Below are 13483 nucleotides of genomic sequence, written 5' to 3'. Positions count from 1 at the left end.
CGAGGGAAAAATCCTCCCCCCCCATGTTGACCGTGGGGCCAAATGAAGCCTGGCTCGGTGGCTCCCTCTGTCGGAGCCCCCATGCCACTGCCGAGCTGCCGCCTCCGCGGGCCTGGCACTGGGCGGAGGTGGGACTCCTGGGATGCCCCATGCTGAGTGATGTAACTGCAAGACCAAGTCACCCTCAGGCCAAAAGTGCCCGTCGTAAATGAGCTAACTGTACATCCAGCCAGGGACACTCCCTTTGGAAAACAAATAAAAGAAGACCTTTGTGCAAAAAAAGTTCCCTGGATGGACGGGAGTGGATATAAATACTTCTTAGCTGCTGTGTGGTCATAACTGTGTTGGCGGCTGCAGCTCTGGCACCAGAGAGCGCAGCATTGCAGGACTGAAGCTTGTCAGCCACGTGGGTGAGCAGCCTGGGCAGTGGCCCGCAGCCCTCAAGCTCCCGGCACCCGGGTCTGCGGCGCCCAGGCTGCCTGTCCTGGCCCAGCAGCGCTGCGGTGAGTGGTGCTCCCATGTGGGAAGCCTCTGCGTGTGAGGACACGGCCCCTTCCTGTTTGGGAAGGCTCCGAAAATGGTGGGGATTTTCTGGCCGGGCAGATAAGGCTCCTGGGGGGGTCTTGAGGGGCAGATCCTTCGTGGGGCATCTTGCTCAGGTTTCTTTTCTGCAGATGTTGGTTGTGGATGCTGCATTAAGAAGAAAAAACTTTCTGGAAAATTCAGAATGGGGAGTGGGTGGGGATTTTGCTAAAAAAAAATTTTTTTAATTTATTTGACAGAGTTTACAGACAGTGAGAGAGAGAGACAGAGAAAGGTCTTCCTGCCATTGGTTCACTTCCCAAATGGCCGCAACAGCCAGAGCTGTGCCGATCCGAAGCCAGGAGCCAGGAGTTTCTTCCTGGTCTCCCATGCTGGTGCAGGGACCCAAGCGCTTGGGCCATCTTCTACTGCCTTCCCAGGCCACAGAAGAGAGCTGGACTGGAAGAGGAGCAGCCGGGACTAGAACCCGGCACTAATATGGGATGCTGGCGCCACAGGCAGAGGATTAACCTAGTGCGCCCCAAAACTTCTTTTTTTAAACATAGGTTATCTTACCTGATTCCTATAGCATATACCTCCCCCTCCCCAACACCCTTTCCTACAAAAGAACAGATTCTGGTAAGATGGGTATTTTGTTTTTAGGATTTTTGGTTTTTAGGATTTATTTTATTTGAAAGGTGGATTGACAGAAAGAGAGAGAGGTGTTCCACCTGCTAGTTCACTCCCCAGATGACCTCAATGGTTGGGGCTGGGCCAAGCCAAAGCCAGGACCCAGGAACTCCATCCAGGTCACCTACACGGGCGGCAGGGGTCCGAGCACTCGGGCCATCTTCTGCTGACTTCTCAGGCGCATTAGCAGGGAGCTGGATTGGAGGTAGAGCAGCCGGGCCTCCAACTGGCAGTCGGGGATTCCGGCATTGCAGGTGGTGGCTTAACCCACTGTGCCACCAACCCCTAAGATGGTTATTATCAAGGGCGCTTTATGGATGAAGAAATGAAAGGAAATGAAATGCAATCCAGTTAAATCACTGGACCCAGCTTGAGTAACTAGGAGAGTTGGGATTTGAACCCAGGTCAATGGGGCTCTCAGATCCCGGTGTGGTGTTTCTGGCACTGCTTCCCTGCTGAACCAGTTTCCCAATAAGAAGGTTTGCTGTGAGCAGGCCCTGTCCAGGCCTGGGCTACCTCTTGTCTTTCTAAAAGGAAGTGATCTTAAATATTGAGAGTGCAGTGCATTTTTCCACATCTGATCATTTCCCCCTGAACACTAAGAAAGGAATGGGAAGTATTGTTGACTGGTATCGATGCGCAGTTGCACAATCTGAGAATGGGACCAGCAACCTGAATGCTTCCCCCAGGAGCAGGGGGGGCCACGGCGGCTGCTGGAAGCTGCCCCGCGGGGCCGGGCCTGCGTGCTCGCGTTTCCCATGTTCCAGGTGACCAGCTGACCCCTCCCCGCCCTGCCCTGGACCAGTGATGAGTCTTGCCCAGGTCAGCTGAGCTAGTGGGTCCCTCCAAGGAGGTCCCGCAGGGCCGAGGGCCCGTCCGTGTCCGCTGGAGATGCCGCTGGTGCTGCGGGCCGTTGCTTGCCTCCTGCTGGTTCCCCAGCCCTGCAGACTCGGGGTTTCATCCAGGGGCCCCCACCGAGGAGCACAGGATGCAAAGCACTTCTGAACAGCCTGCACAGGACTTACACCAGCTTTCTGGCTCGTTATAATTTTTCTTTGAGAGGCAGAGAGAGCTGTCATCCATTGGTTCAGGCTTCAAGTGCCTTCAAAGCCTGGAGCCCAGAGCCAGGAGCTGGGAGCTCAATTCAGGTCTCCCAAGGACTCAACCACCTTGAGCCATCATCTGCTACCTCCCAGGGCCCGCATTAGGAGGAGGCTAGACTCAGGAGCTGGGACTCGAACCCCGGGCACTCGGATATGGGAGGTAGATGTCTCTCCTGGCGTCTTAACCGCTAGGCCAAATGCCCACCCCTTCCTCCTGATTCTTTGGGAAAGCAGCCACATTGAGATGGCGCAGTTCTGAAAGCCGCTCTCCAATCCTGCCCCCACAGATCCTGCCCCTTCCTCAGCCCCCAGCAGAGAACATCTGAGTTCGAATCCAGATAAGGGGCCTGCTTTACGTAGGCGCAGCCATGGCCTGTCCCTGGAGGTTTCTGTTCAAGGCCAGATCCCAGCAATACGACCTGACAGAGGAAAAGGACATCAACAACAACGTGGGCAAAGGCACCAGTGAGCTCTGCAGGTAAGTGCCTGGTTGCCGCCTCGGGCTGCTCTCTCCCCCTTCCCCGCCCCCTGCCTGCGTGTGCACGCGTGCACATGCCGCTCACGCAGAACCCCTGCGCTCCGCTCTGGGCTCCCTGAGGGCTAATTGCTTCCACGTGAGCTCTGATCTCACCGCTGAGCTCTGATCTCAGCGCTGCTTCTTGGCTATCTCTGTGGGATTTGACGCAGCTGCTCTGCATTGGGCACCTTGCAGCCACTACGCAGAGAAGGGACAAGGCACAGGGCTGGCCCTGGGATCTCTGGGGGAAGGGACTTAGTGTGGGAACAGGAGGCAGGCGTTGGACCCCAGCAGCCTCGTGGCCCACGTCTGTTCTGGTTTGCCAGTGTGAGTGTCTCTCCCGTGGTGGTTAGATATTTGGAACATCAGTCCACTGAAGCGTACGGGGTGCTAGGCAAACTCTATCCAAGCCCTGTGGGCTTGCTCACGCACTGTCTCACTGGCTGCGTGGGCTGGGGAGAAGGAAGCTCTCTGAGCTCCCGATGCGACCATGGCAGGATGAGGACCCCAAGGGGGTTGTTGAGGATGCAATGAGATGCACAATGCAAGCACTCCATAAACAGTGAGGTTCGTTAGCATCAGTTGGGTGCCCACCCTGTGCCAGGACCACACAGGGCAGTTGGCATCCTTTGCATTTCAATTGAACCCCTGCCCCGAGGTGGCAGGTGGCAGTCTGGTAATCACAGAGTTGGAATTTGAACCCAAAGTGTGGATTCTTCCTGCCTCCACTCTCCAGTCTGTAAAACCAAGCCTGAGACACCAGGGAGCTAATCAATGGCCCAGTGGGTGAACGGCTCACGGAGAATGCGAGAAGCCCTGTCAATCTGCAGTAACACGAGCCTGTGAAGGCAACCAAAGCTCCAATCTCAAGGGCCACCACCCAGGCCTAAGGGAGCATCTCCCAGCCACCACCCTGGGCAGGGCTACCTCTCACAGATAGGCAATGAGCCTGGAGTGTAGCTGGCGCAGGTGGCAGGAAGCCATTATGGTTAAGGGCATGAACACAGGGAGAAGCAAGTGGCTTTGCCGCTTAATGGCCCCGTGACCTTTGGCAAGTGCCCTAGTTTTTCTCTCAGCCTCAGCTTGCTCATCCGTGAGAAGAGGATGGTTACGCCCATTTCTGGGAGCCGTGGACAGGATGGAGTGAGGGTTCCCAGGTACACACCTTCACACGGGGCCCGGCACAGAGCATCTGCTGTGCTTGTCGCCATTGCCTGAGTTGTGGCAGCAAGGGTGGCGCTGAGTAGCATCCCAGAGTCCCCTCTGAGCGCTCCACAGCAGGGAGGGGGCTCGGCAGTGTCTGATGGGTGGGCGAATGTGGAGAGAGAAGTAGCAAAGACGTTGCAGGGAGGGGTGGGGAGGAGCAGAGGCTCAGAGGCAGAAGCGAGCCTGACGCCGCTGGGGGCTGGGACAGAGAAGCAAGGCCGGAGCGCGGAGGGGCTTTCGACCCACTGGGCTTGGCAGTGAGAGCCACTGTAGATTCCTGAGCTGGAGCCTCCTGGGTGGTGTGCGGGGCGAGCCAGAGGAGAGAATGTTGGACCCAGGCAATCTGAGAACACAGGGTCGGGTGGCCTCTGAGCGTACACACACGGCAGCAGCCTCAGCACTGCAGCCCCTGCCGGCCGGCCGGTGCCCCAGTTCCAGCCCTCCACACTCACTCGGACCCCTCTGCCTCCGACGTGACTTCTCGCAAGTCATGCTCCTGCTCCGGCGTCCACAGTGGCTCCCATTGCCCGCCTGCAGGGTTCTGTGGCCACCCTCCCCAGACAGGCCACGTCCCCCTGGCCCAGCACAGCCTCCTCGGCTTCCAGTGAGCATGCACGGCTCATTTCTCCCTGGACCTATCCTCCGGACCCAACGCAACCCTACCCTTCCAGACCATCTCAAGCCCTCCCCTTATAGTGTGTGCCTTGGTCTGAATCCTACCCCCCAACAGCATGGCCGACCATTCCCGACACCCACGCGGGACCCCTGAGTCCTGAGTGCAGAGGGACCTGAGGCGCATCAGCCACACTGATCTGTTTGTCCTTCTTTGCACCGGGCTGTGCCAGTGGGAAGGTTCCAATCAGATACCAGAGGTGATGGCGAGGAAGTAACCACACATTAGGTCTCCCTTAGGCCTCCCAGCAACCCACGAGGGAGGGTCTTTTGTCATCTTCCTGCTTTAGAGAGGAGCCCACTGAAGGCTGGGAACCTTCAGTTGTTTTTGAGATCTCAGAGTTAGCGAATGACAGCCAGATTCACAGCTGGGCCGTCTGCCTCAGAACCACTCGGCGTGGTCCTGCTCCGTCTTGGTCCTGGGCACGCTCCCTTCCACGACAGTGACAGGCGGGGCTTCCTCAAAACACGGTGCTGAGAGTTCAGAGGTCAACACGGCCCTTCTGTTTATCCGTGAATGGCTGGCGCCATGGTTCATTGCTTGTACTGCTGCTAAAGAGCATGGCAGCATTGAGAGTGGCCTTCTCCCCTGTCAGTGGGGCAGGAGCGGTCGCCATCCTTGGTCCACGAAGTGACTTCCTCAAGGCCAGCATCTAGAAAGTGACGGAGCTGAGGTTTGAACCATGTTCAAAGTCATGCCCTCCAGCTTCTGTGGTCTCTCCCTGAGGGCCTACTATGTACTGGGCTGTAAAGGGGACAGGGAAAAAAGCCCCAGTTCTGTTAGCAGAGATGGGTGGGATGGGTGCTTGTCTTCGCTCAAGAAAGCATTCAGGTATGAGACAAGAGCAGTGGTGAGCAAGGTAGCAAGGTTCAGTGGGTAGGGCATCATCAGCACGGGTGGGCCCCCTGGCCGTTCAGACTGGGGTGGGCAAGGACACGCGGTTGGTGGAGAGAATACACTCAACAGGCCAGGCGGTGCCTCAGCAAAGACCAGAGAGAGCTGAGTGCTAAAATACACCCGACAGGCCAGCGGGCATCTCAGGAAAGGGCTGGTGCAGTCTGCGTTCATGCTGTGGCTCCTCCCTCCCCACCCCCTCTTCTGGACACAGGCTTTGCTGGGTGGAAGCAGGTGGAATTCCTCCCAAGGTTTTGTTTGCCCAGTGTTAGCAGCCTGGGTAGCCCACCTGGTGCTGGGCAGAGGGGATTTCCCCTAAGGAGCCTTCCTGGAGGGAAGGCTGGGACCTCTTGTGAAGCATGGGCGGGGCTTTGTGGTGTGAAATACTGGGCTGCCTGCTGGGGCTTCGTTTTCCCTAGGTACCTCTCACACTTCTACCAAACCGTTCCGTTCCTGGGGAATTTCTTGCTGGGGTGGGGAGGACACAGTGGTGTCCCGAGCAGGGGGAGGGAGAAGCAGACAGGAGCTTCTCCGGCGTGTGCGCTGGCGCCTCTTCTGGGGAGATACCTGGACTCGCTGTTGCATGCAGTGGGCGGGGTGGGGTGGGGTGACTTTCTTCTTTTTAAAGATTTATTTATTTGAAAGTAAGAATTACAGAGAGGCCGGCGCCGCCGTAGCTCACTAGGCTAATCCTCCGCCTGCGACGCCGGCACACCGGGTTCTAGTCCCGGTCGGGGCTCCGGATTCTGTCCCGGTTGCCCCTCTTCCAGGCCAGCTCTCTGCTGTGGCCTGGGAGTGCAGTGAGGGATGGCCCAGGTGCTTGGGCCCTGCACCCCATGGGAGACCAGGAGGAAGCACCTGGCTCCCGGCTTCAGATCAGCGTGGTGCGCCAGCCGCGGCGGCCATTGGAGGGTGAACCAACGGCAGAGGAAGACCTTTCTCTCTGTCTCTCTCTCTCACTGTCCACTCTGCCTGTCAAAAAAAAAAAAAAAAAAAAAAAAAAAAAAGAATTACAGAGAGAAGAAGAGACCGATATTCCATCTGCTGGGTTTCCCCCCAGATGGACACGACAGCCAGGACTGGGCCAGGCTGAAGCTGGGAGCCAGGAGCTCCATCTGATTCCCCGCATGGGTAGCAGGGGCCGAGCCACTTGGGCTGTTGTCTTCCACTGCTCTTCCCAGGCCTTTAGCAGGGAGCTGTGTCGGAAGTGGAGCAGCCAACAGGGGCAGGGGGTGGGGGGATGCCAGCGTCCCAGTTTGGGGACGCCACAGCACTTCCTGGAGCCCTGCAGGGCTGCAACAGTCCAGCCAAGAGGGCGGTGAGGCCAGCCCTGGAAAAGGAAGCAGCTGCACAGATTTTATCCTGAAAGCAATGGGGGCCGATTAATAACATCTTATTTCACAAAGCAATTTTCAGATCTCTTCAGGCATAGTAAGACCAACATCCCAGTGTAAGGACTGATGGGTCTATATTTTATGTAAACACCGGATTAGGAAGCAGGTATGGTGTGTGTGTGTGTGTGTGTGTGTGTGTGTGTGTTTTGGCAAGGAAGGCAGACAGCTGGGAACACCTAGCTGAAGCGGCAGGAACTGTCTGGTAGCAGTAGGCCTGGAGTAAACACTTGCCTTCATCCCACCAGTGCTCGCACTGGGGACTTATGGGGCTGAAATAATGCCGAGAGGGCCCTCTGGGGCTGGAGCTTATCACTCAGGGTGCTGGGAATGTGAGGTGCGATTTATAGATAGAGCAAGGACACCAGGCCTGTGCCCTCCAGGCAGCACAAACACACCCCTGCAAGAGACTGGAGGCAGCTTCTGGCCCAAGCTGCACACCCTTCTGCTTCTCACTGGAAGTCACCCCCGGCCCCTGCTTTCTTTGGTTTGCTCTCCTGGAATCATGCAGGTGTGCAAGAAAGAAACACCACTTCCTGGGGGCCTTGAGGTGCAGAGAGCTGGGGCACCTTGGGACCCTGCAGCCACTGGCTGGGACCCCAGTTTCCGTCTCACTGAAGCGGAGAGCGCACGGTAGCACTGCCTCTGCGCGCGTCTCAGCCAGCGGCTGATGCAGGAGCAGATAGAAGTTTCCTCGGGAACACCGGGAGTTGCAGTGGAAACCTGCAGGGTTCCTGCGGTCGGATAAACATCCCTGGCTCCAGCCCGGAGGCGGTGCACAGACGTCCAAATGGCGCCGCGCTCCGACCCCACGCCGCAGCCCCCAGGGTGTGGCGAGTGCGGGGCAGGGGGCGCGCGGTCTCCGGGGCATCCCCCCGGGCGCCGGGGGCAGCCGCTTGCGGGCCTTTCCTCCGCCTCGCCCCGCCCCGGGGCGGGGGCAGCAGGGTCCCGGGCAGGATAAAGGGGCGGGCACAGGGGAGAGCGCGTTCACCTGCAGCAGCGAGTGCTGGGACCATGCGTGAGGGGCTGAGCGCAGCGTGCGAGGCCGCCCGGCCGCGGCTTTGGCGGTTCCTGCGCAGGATTCTGCGGCCGAAGCCCTCCTGCTGCCCGAGCCAAGCCAGGTACTCGCCGCGGGCGTGCGTCCGACCCTCGGGGAGAACGCGGGAGGGCTGGGCTCCGGCTCTGTGGGAGCCCCGGGATGAGGTTCGCACAGTTTGCTGGCTGAGGAGCAGCCAAGCGGGCTGAATTGTGTATGTTTCAGCCCTGGGGGAGCTTTCGGGATTCTTTTCAGCGCTGGGACCGTTGCACTCTTTAGATCAGATATGGTTAAGATCAAATAACTGCAAGGGACTGGACCAGGCCGGAGCCAGAAACCTGGCACTCGTTACAGGTCTCCCATGTGGGTGCAGGGGCTCAAGCCCTTGTGCCATCATCAGCTGCTGCTCGTGGCGCCTTAGCAGGGAGCCCAGTGAGAAGCAGAGCGGCGGCGCTGGAATGGGCCCCGGGATAGGGGCCACCTGTGTGGAAAGCGGCACCAGCGTCCTTTGAAAGTGTTCTGTAGTGAGATACTTTTCTCAGTAAAGATGACATGATGTCTTCAATTTGCATTAAAATCAAAGTGGGGGCGGGCACGCTGAAGTTGAGACAAGATTGCCAGGGCTGGTGACCAGTGGATTGAATGTGGAGGACCCATGGGGCTTCTTACTGTATTCCCTCTACTTTGTATGTCGCTTTGCATCATAAAAATGTAGACGGAGCACAGGAACCAAGGAAAGGGAAGCGTTTCAATAAGGAAGACTGAGTCACTTGGCTGGGAGGGCAGAGTTGACGGAGCCACCTCGCCCCGTGCATGGCTATGGGCGGCTGTCTGGGTCCGTAGCTGTCACTCAGCCCCCCTCCCATCTTTATGGTTTTGTCGGTGGAGTAGAGGAAAGGGGTTGGGGGAAGAGTGGTCACCACATCCTTCTCCCCCACCCTGTGCACGGCAGTTCGCGCATCTGCCCAATGAGGGGGCTGGTGGGGGGTCTAGGAGCTCCCCCTCCACCCCATGTGCATGCTCCATTTCATGATAGCTGTTTCCTTTCACAGCCCAGCGACACAGGATGACCCCAAGTGTCACAGCCTCAGCAAGCACCAAGATGACTCCCCCCAGCCCCCGGCAGCGACAGCAAAGGTCAGTGAGCGACCCGGGCCTGGGAAGCCCCTTCCCCCCTGGCCTCGGCAGGTGCAGGCGAGGCAGCTGAGCACAGCAGGTGGGTCTGGGAGTGAGCGAGAGCCCGGGTCACAGGCTCTGTGAGAGCGGGACAGCCGCGGGTGGTGAGCAGTGCACGGGCGCCTGGATGACCTCCAGGGGGACTAAGATGATTTGTTCATGGAACGTTCCCGGATAGTCCAGACTCTGCAGCTGAGCCGCAGTCCAGCCGCCAGCTCCTCTTGCAGCGGCTCTGTCCCCCTCAGTGCTTTCCACCCGGAGTGTTCCCGAGAAGTGGGCAGAGACATGGGAGGGAGGGGGCCGGAAGATGGAGTTCACGTCTGTAAAGGCTTCTGGGGCAGGACGGCTGCGGTGCTGGTCTCGGTTCTTGGCAGCACTGGCTATGGCCATGGGCTTCCCTCTGTCTGACCCAAGTCTCCCCTGGTGCAGCTCCTCTGTGGAAGCCTTTGGCAGGGCTCTGGCGAGGAGAGAAGTCTGGCCAGCTGCCCAGGCACCTGGAGCGCTCCACGGGCACTGGCCCAAGTGGCCCAGCTGCTGGGAAGGCAGGAGGGACAGGCACGGATACCCGGCCCCGTGCTCCCCACCCCACTCAAGCCAAAGCAGGGCCAGGGGCCTGGAGGAGACACAGGAGCCCCAGGGTTGCAGGCATTTGGAAAATCTTGGCATTTCCCCTCTTTCAGAAGTCTCCAGAATCTCCTGGCAAGCAGGACGTGCCCCCATCGGCCTGCCCACGGCACGTGAGAATCAGAAACTGGGGCAGTGGGATGACTCTGCAAGACACTCTGCACCTCAAGGCCAAAGAGGTGAGCGGTGTGTGCCCCGGCAGGACCCACTGTGGATCCAGCAGGTGTCCCCTGGGCATCTGCTCAGGAGAGGGTGCTGGGGACAGAGCCTGACATCATGGGGGTCACCGATGCCAGCTCCCTGTGAACCACGCCAGGGGATGGTGGTGGTGCGGGAGGTCAGATGGACAATGACAGGAACAAATAGATTTCAGCACCGTGTCAGGGACTCTCCCAGTGGAACTACCCGAAGTTGGACGGAACTACACCTGAAGGGAGTGAGGTCCCTGTCACTGGAAAGTGTCCAGTGCTGGCTGACAGGGAGGCAGCAGGAGGGTCCCAGCATCCTTGGAGTGGTGGGACCAAATGTCCTTTAAGGCTCCTTCCTGTCTTCTACATTTCTTGTTCTCACTTTAGAATGCCTTCTGTGTTTGTAAAATGGGAAAGAATCAAAAATATCAAGAACAATGGGATGTACTTCCTTCCAGTATTTTTTCTGTGCTACCTTGTGACTTTGGGATTTTGGATTCTGTCAGTTCAGTTCATTTTGGCTGAGTACCAAAATCCTGTTCCCACAGGAGCCACATCCAACTCTTTAAATGAGAAGGCCGATGAGACGTTCCCAGGGGCCGAGCTGTAGGTGGGGGGACGGCCTTGGCTCATAGCTTCTAGGGCTCAGCCAGTAGAGGGGAAGAGAAAACCCAGTGGGCTCCAAGGAGGAGGCGCAGGGAGCCAGAGCAGCAGGAGAGGAGCCGGCCATGTAGGGAGCAGGGCTGGGGGGCCGATGGGCTGCTCTCATCGCCTGCCCCTCTCTCTCCAGGACTCCACTTGCAAGTCCCATTATTGCCAGGGGGCCGTCATGAACCCCAAAGAGATGATCCGAGGGCCCCGGGACAGGCCCACCCCTGCGGAAGAGCTGCTCCCGCAAGCCATCGAGTTTGTCAACCAGTACTACGGCTCCTTCAAAGAGTAAGGCTTGCTTCCCCTCTTGCCGGAGGCTCTGTGGTGTCTGGCAGTTTCCCTCCCCCACGGTAACAGTGCTTCCAGGGCTTAGCCCCTCCTACTCGTGCCATAGAGTGGGGTGTGGCCGCAGTGGTTACGGGCAGGAGTGCAGGTGTAAGGCCCCACCATTAACCACTGTGAATCCTTGGGAGATCTCTGCACCCTCTCTGTGCCTCAACTACCTCATCTGTAAAATGGGCTAGGAATGCACCCTGGCTCGTAAGATTGTTGCGAGGATCAGTTAAGCGCTCTGGCACCTGGTAACCTTGATGAAGAACAAACAGGGACCCTGATCTTAGGAAATGCTGGAGAAAGACAGTCCTTGCAGACCATGTAGTGAACCCTGCTCCTACAGGGGCAGACTTGGAAGCCCAGTGATGTCCCCGAGGCCCCCAAATCCCAGCGAAGGTCTGGGCCTCCTGACTGGAGGTTCCACGCTGCTGAGGTCGGCTTCCTTTGCTGGGTTTCCTTCATTTCTGTGGTCAATCAGTCATTCAATTGACAGACAGACATGAAGCACCAGATGTGTTCCAGCCTTAGAACATAGAGTTCTAATTGTCAGTCACCAGTTTTATTGTTGCCAAATGCATGATTTTAATCCCCCCAAGGAAGGTGCCATGGCACGGTGGTTAGAAGGGAGGTGCCATGGCATGGTGGTTAGAAGGGAGGTGCCATGGCACGGTAGTTAGAAGGGAGGTGCCACGGCACAGTGGTTAGAAGGGAGGTGCCATGGCATGGTGGTTAGAAGGGAGGTGCCGTAGCACAGTGGTTAGAAGGGAGGGGCCATGGCATAGTGGTTAAGAGGAGGGTTCTGGAGGCAGCCTTCCCAGGTTTGAATCCTAGCCATGCTGACATGAGCTGAGTGACCTGGGGCAGGTGACTTAACCTCTCTGGGCCTCAGCTTTCTTATCTGAAGATGGTGACAATGACATACCTCCACGATCTGGATGAAGCGAGTTAGATAGCATCTGCAAAGTGCCAGGGACGGTGCCTGGCCGCAGTGAGCCAAGTGTGTGAGAACACCGGCCCCAAGTCAAATATGTGACCATGTAATTTAGGCCCCTGTTGTAGAAACTTTGGTTTTAAAGTGCGCTAAGAGAGGGTAAGGAGGAGCGGCTGAGGCGGCGGGCTCGCTGCTGACAGGCTGGGAGGCAGCGTGCCTCGTGGGACACCTCACAGGAAGTGGATGAGCCACGGAAGGGGACCTGGGACCCGAGGGTGGATGTGGCTCCTGGTGACACCACCTGCTGTTCACTCTCTCCCTGGGAAGTGGGCAGGGACCTGGGGGTCTTGGAAGGAGGCCCGGCCCTCGCAGGACCTGGAGGGCTGCACAGGAGACGCCTGGGGAGGTTGCAGGGTACGGATGCCAGGGCCCAGGGCCTTGGACCCTGGGGAGGTGGGGGGCTGGGGGCGGGCAGGTGGACACCCATGTCCTGAGACTCTCCAGGCCGTTGCGCTATGCAGAGCCCCCCTCCCGCCCCCACTGTGCTTCTACATGAGGGGTCTGTGGACCACCAAGTTCCCCATCCTTGGGGTGCAGATTTTCCTTGAGGGGCCCCATCCTGTTTCTTAGGTGCTCAGCAGTGAGTGTGTGCAGAGCCGGGTGTGAGTCTCTTCCAGGAGACGCCCCCTCGGCTGCAGGAGGCTGACACTCCTAGTAGCCCCACTTCACAGGCAGGGCCAGGGAAGTCTGCGGAGATGGAACTTCCCGGAAGTCACGTGCTCCCGACAGCGGGCCCCAGAACCTTTGCGTTTGATCGCAGTGTCTGAGCACGGCGCTTTTTGCTGATGTGAGGAAGGCCCCCAGGGCGGGCTTCAGGGACGCAGGGAGGCCACAGGGCTGTGCTGGTGAGGATGAAGAGGGACGTCCTGGGTGTCACGGTCACAGCGCTGAGAAGCTCGCGGAGACCGGAGCTGAGTGATAAGCTCCTGTCGGTGCGAAACAAATGGAAATCCACAGACTCACCGGGTCTCCAAAGCATTCATGGGAATGCATATAAGGGAAAAACGCTGTAGAAAGATATCAAGGGATTTTTTTTTGCATGAAATAAGCTTGTCTTCTCATTCTATTTTCCACAAACTTCCTGGAGTCCCCTCGTCCACATGGGGACCTCCTGAGAGACGAATGGCAGCCGGCTCTGTGTTGTGCCACAGCGAGGCCACCGCCTGCCGAGCCGGTCGGGTCGCCTTCGTGGAGGAAGAAGTACGGTGTATGTAGTATACCTAGAGGCTGGGACTTGCTGACGCTGCGTGCCGATCTAGATGTCGAGAGCCACTGCTCCTCTGTTCAGGGCTAATGGACACCGTCAGCGGAGCTCGTAGTTTTGTCTGGGGAGGGAGGGCTTGCCGCCGGGAGAGGCACCAACCTCTGCCGCCCTCCTGCAGGCAGCCAGTGTCCTTGACGTTGAATGCGGCCGGGTGTTTTGTCTCTGCGCCCTTTTCTCTAATCAAGGGAGAGTTGCCGAGACACCCTTCGTCCCAGAAAGGCTGT

At 58.2% G+C, this 13483-nt stretch overlaps 1 protein-coding gene across 3 annotated transcripts in view; it reads left to right on the top strand.

Annotated features, from left to right (window-relative positions):
- NOS2 (nitric oxide synthase 2) overlaps nucleotides 1-13483 on the top strand; it is a 42285-nt gene that overhangs the window by 5623 nt on the left and 23179 nt on the right. Inside the window, exons 1-5 of one of the 3 annotated variants that reach the window (XM_070061102.2) lie at nucleotides 367-503; nucleotides 2603-2793; nucleotides 9085-9169; nucleotides 9889-10011; nucleotides 10811-10959. In XM_070061102.2, the coding sequence (XP_069917203.1) occupies nucleotides 2684-2793; nucleotides 9085-9169; nucleotides 9889-10011; nucleotides 10811-10959 (467 nt within the window). In that variant the 5' untranslated portion in view covers nucleotides 367-503; nucleotides 2603-2683. Of the gene's footprint in view, nucleotides 1-366; nucleotides 504-2602; nucleotides 2794-7852; nucleotides 8118-9084; nucleotides 9170-9888; nucleotides 10012-10810; nucleotides 10960-13483 lie in introns of those variants that run through there. The other 2 variants (XM_017349094.4, XM_017349096.4) reach the window with 2 other exon arrangements.

Source organism: Oryctolagus cuniculus, chromosome 17 (genome assembly GCF_051225735.1).
Source record: "Oryctolagus cuniculus isolate XC-2025 breed Fujian yellow rabbit chromosome 17, ASM5122573v1, whole genome shotgun sequence".
Lineage (NCBI taxonomy): Eukaryota > Metazoa > Chordata > Mammalia > Lagomorpha > Leporidae > Oryctolagus > Oryctolagus cuniculus.
Note: the sequence above shows the minus strand (reverse complement) of the source record. Positions and strands in the feature narration are given on the sequence as shown.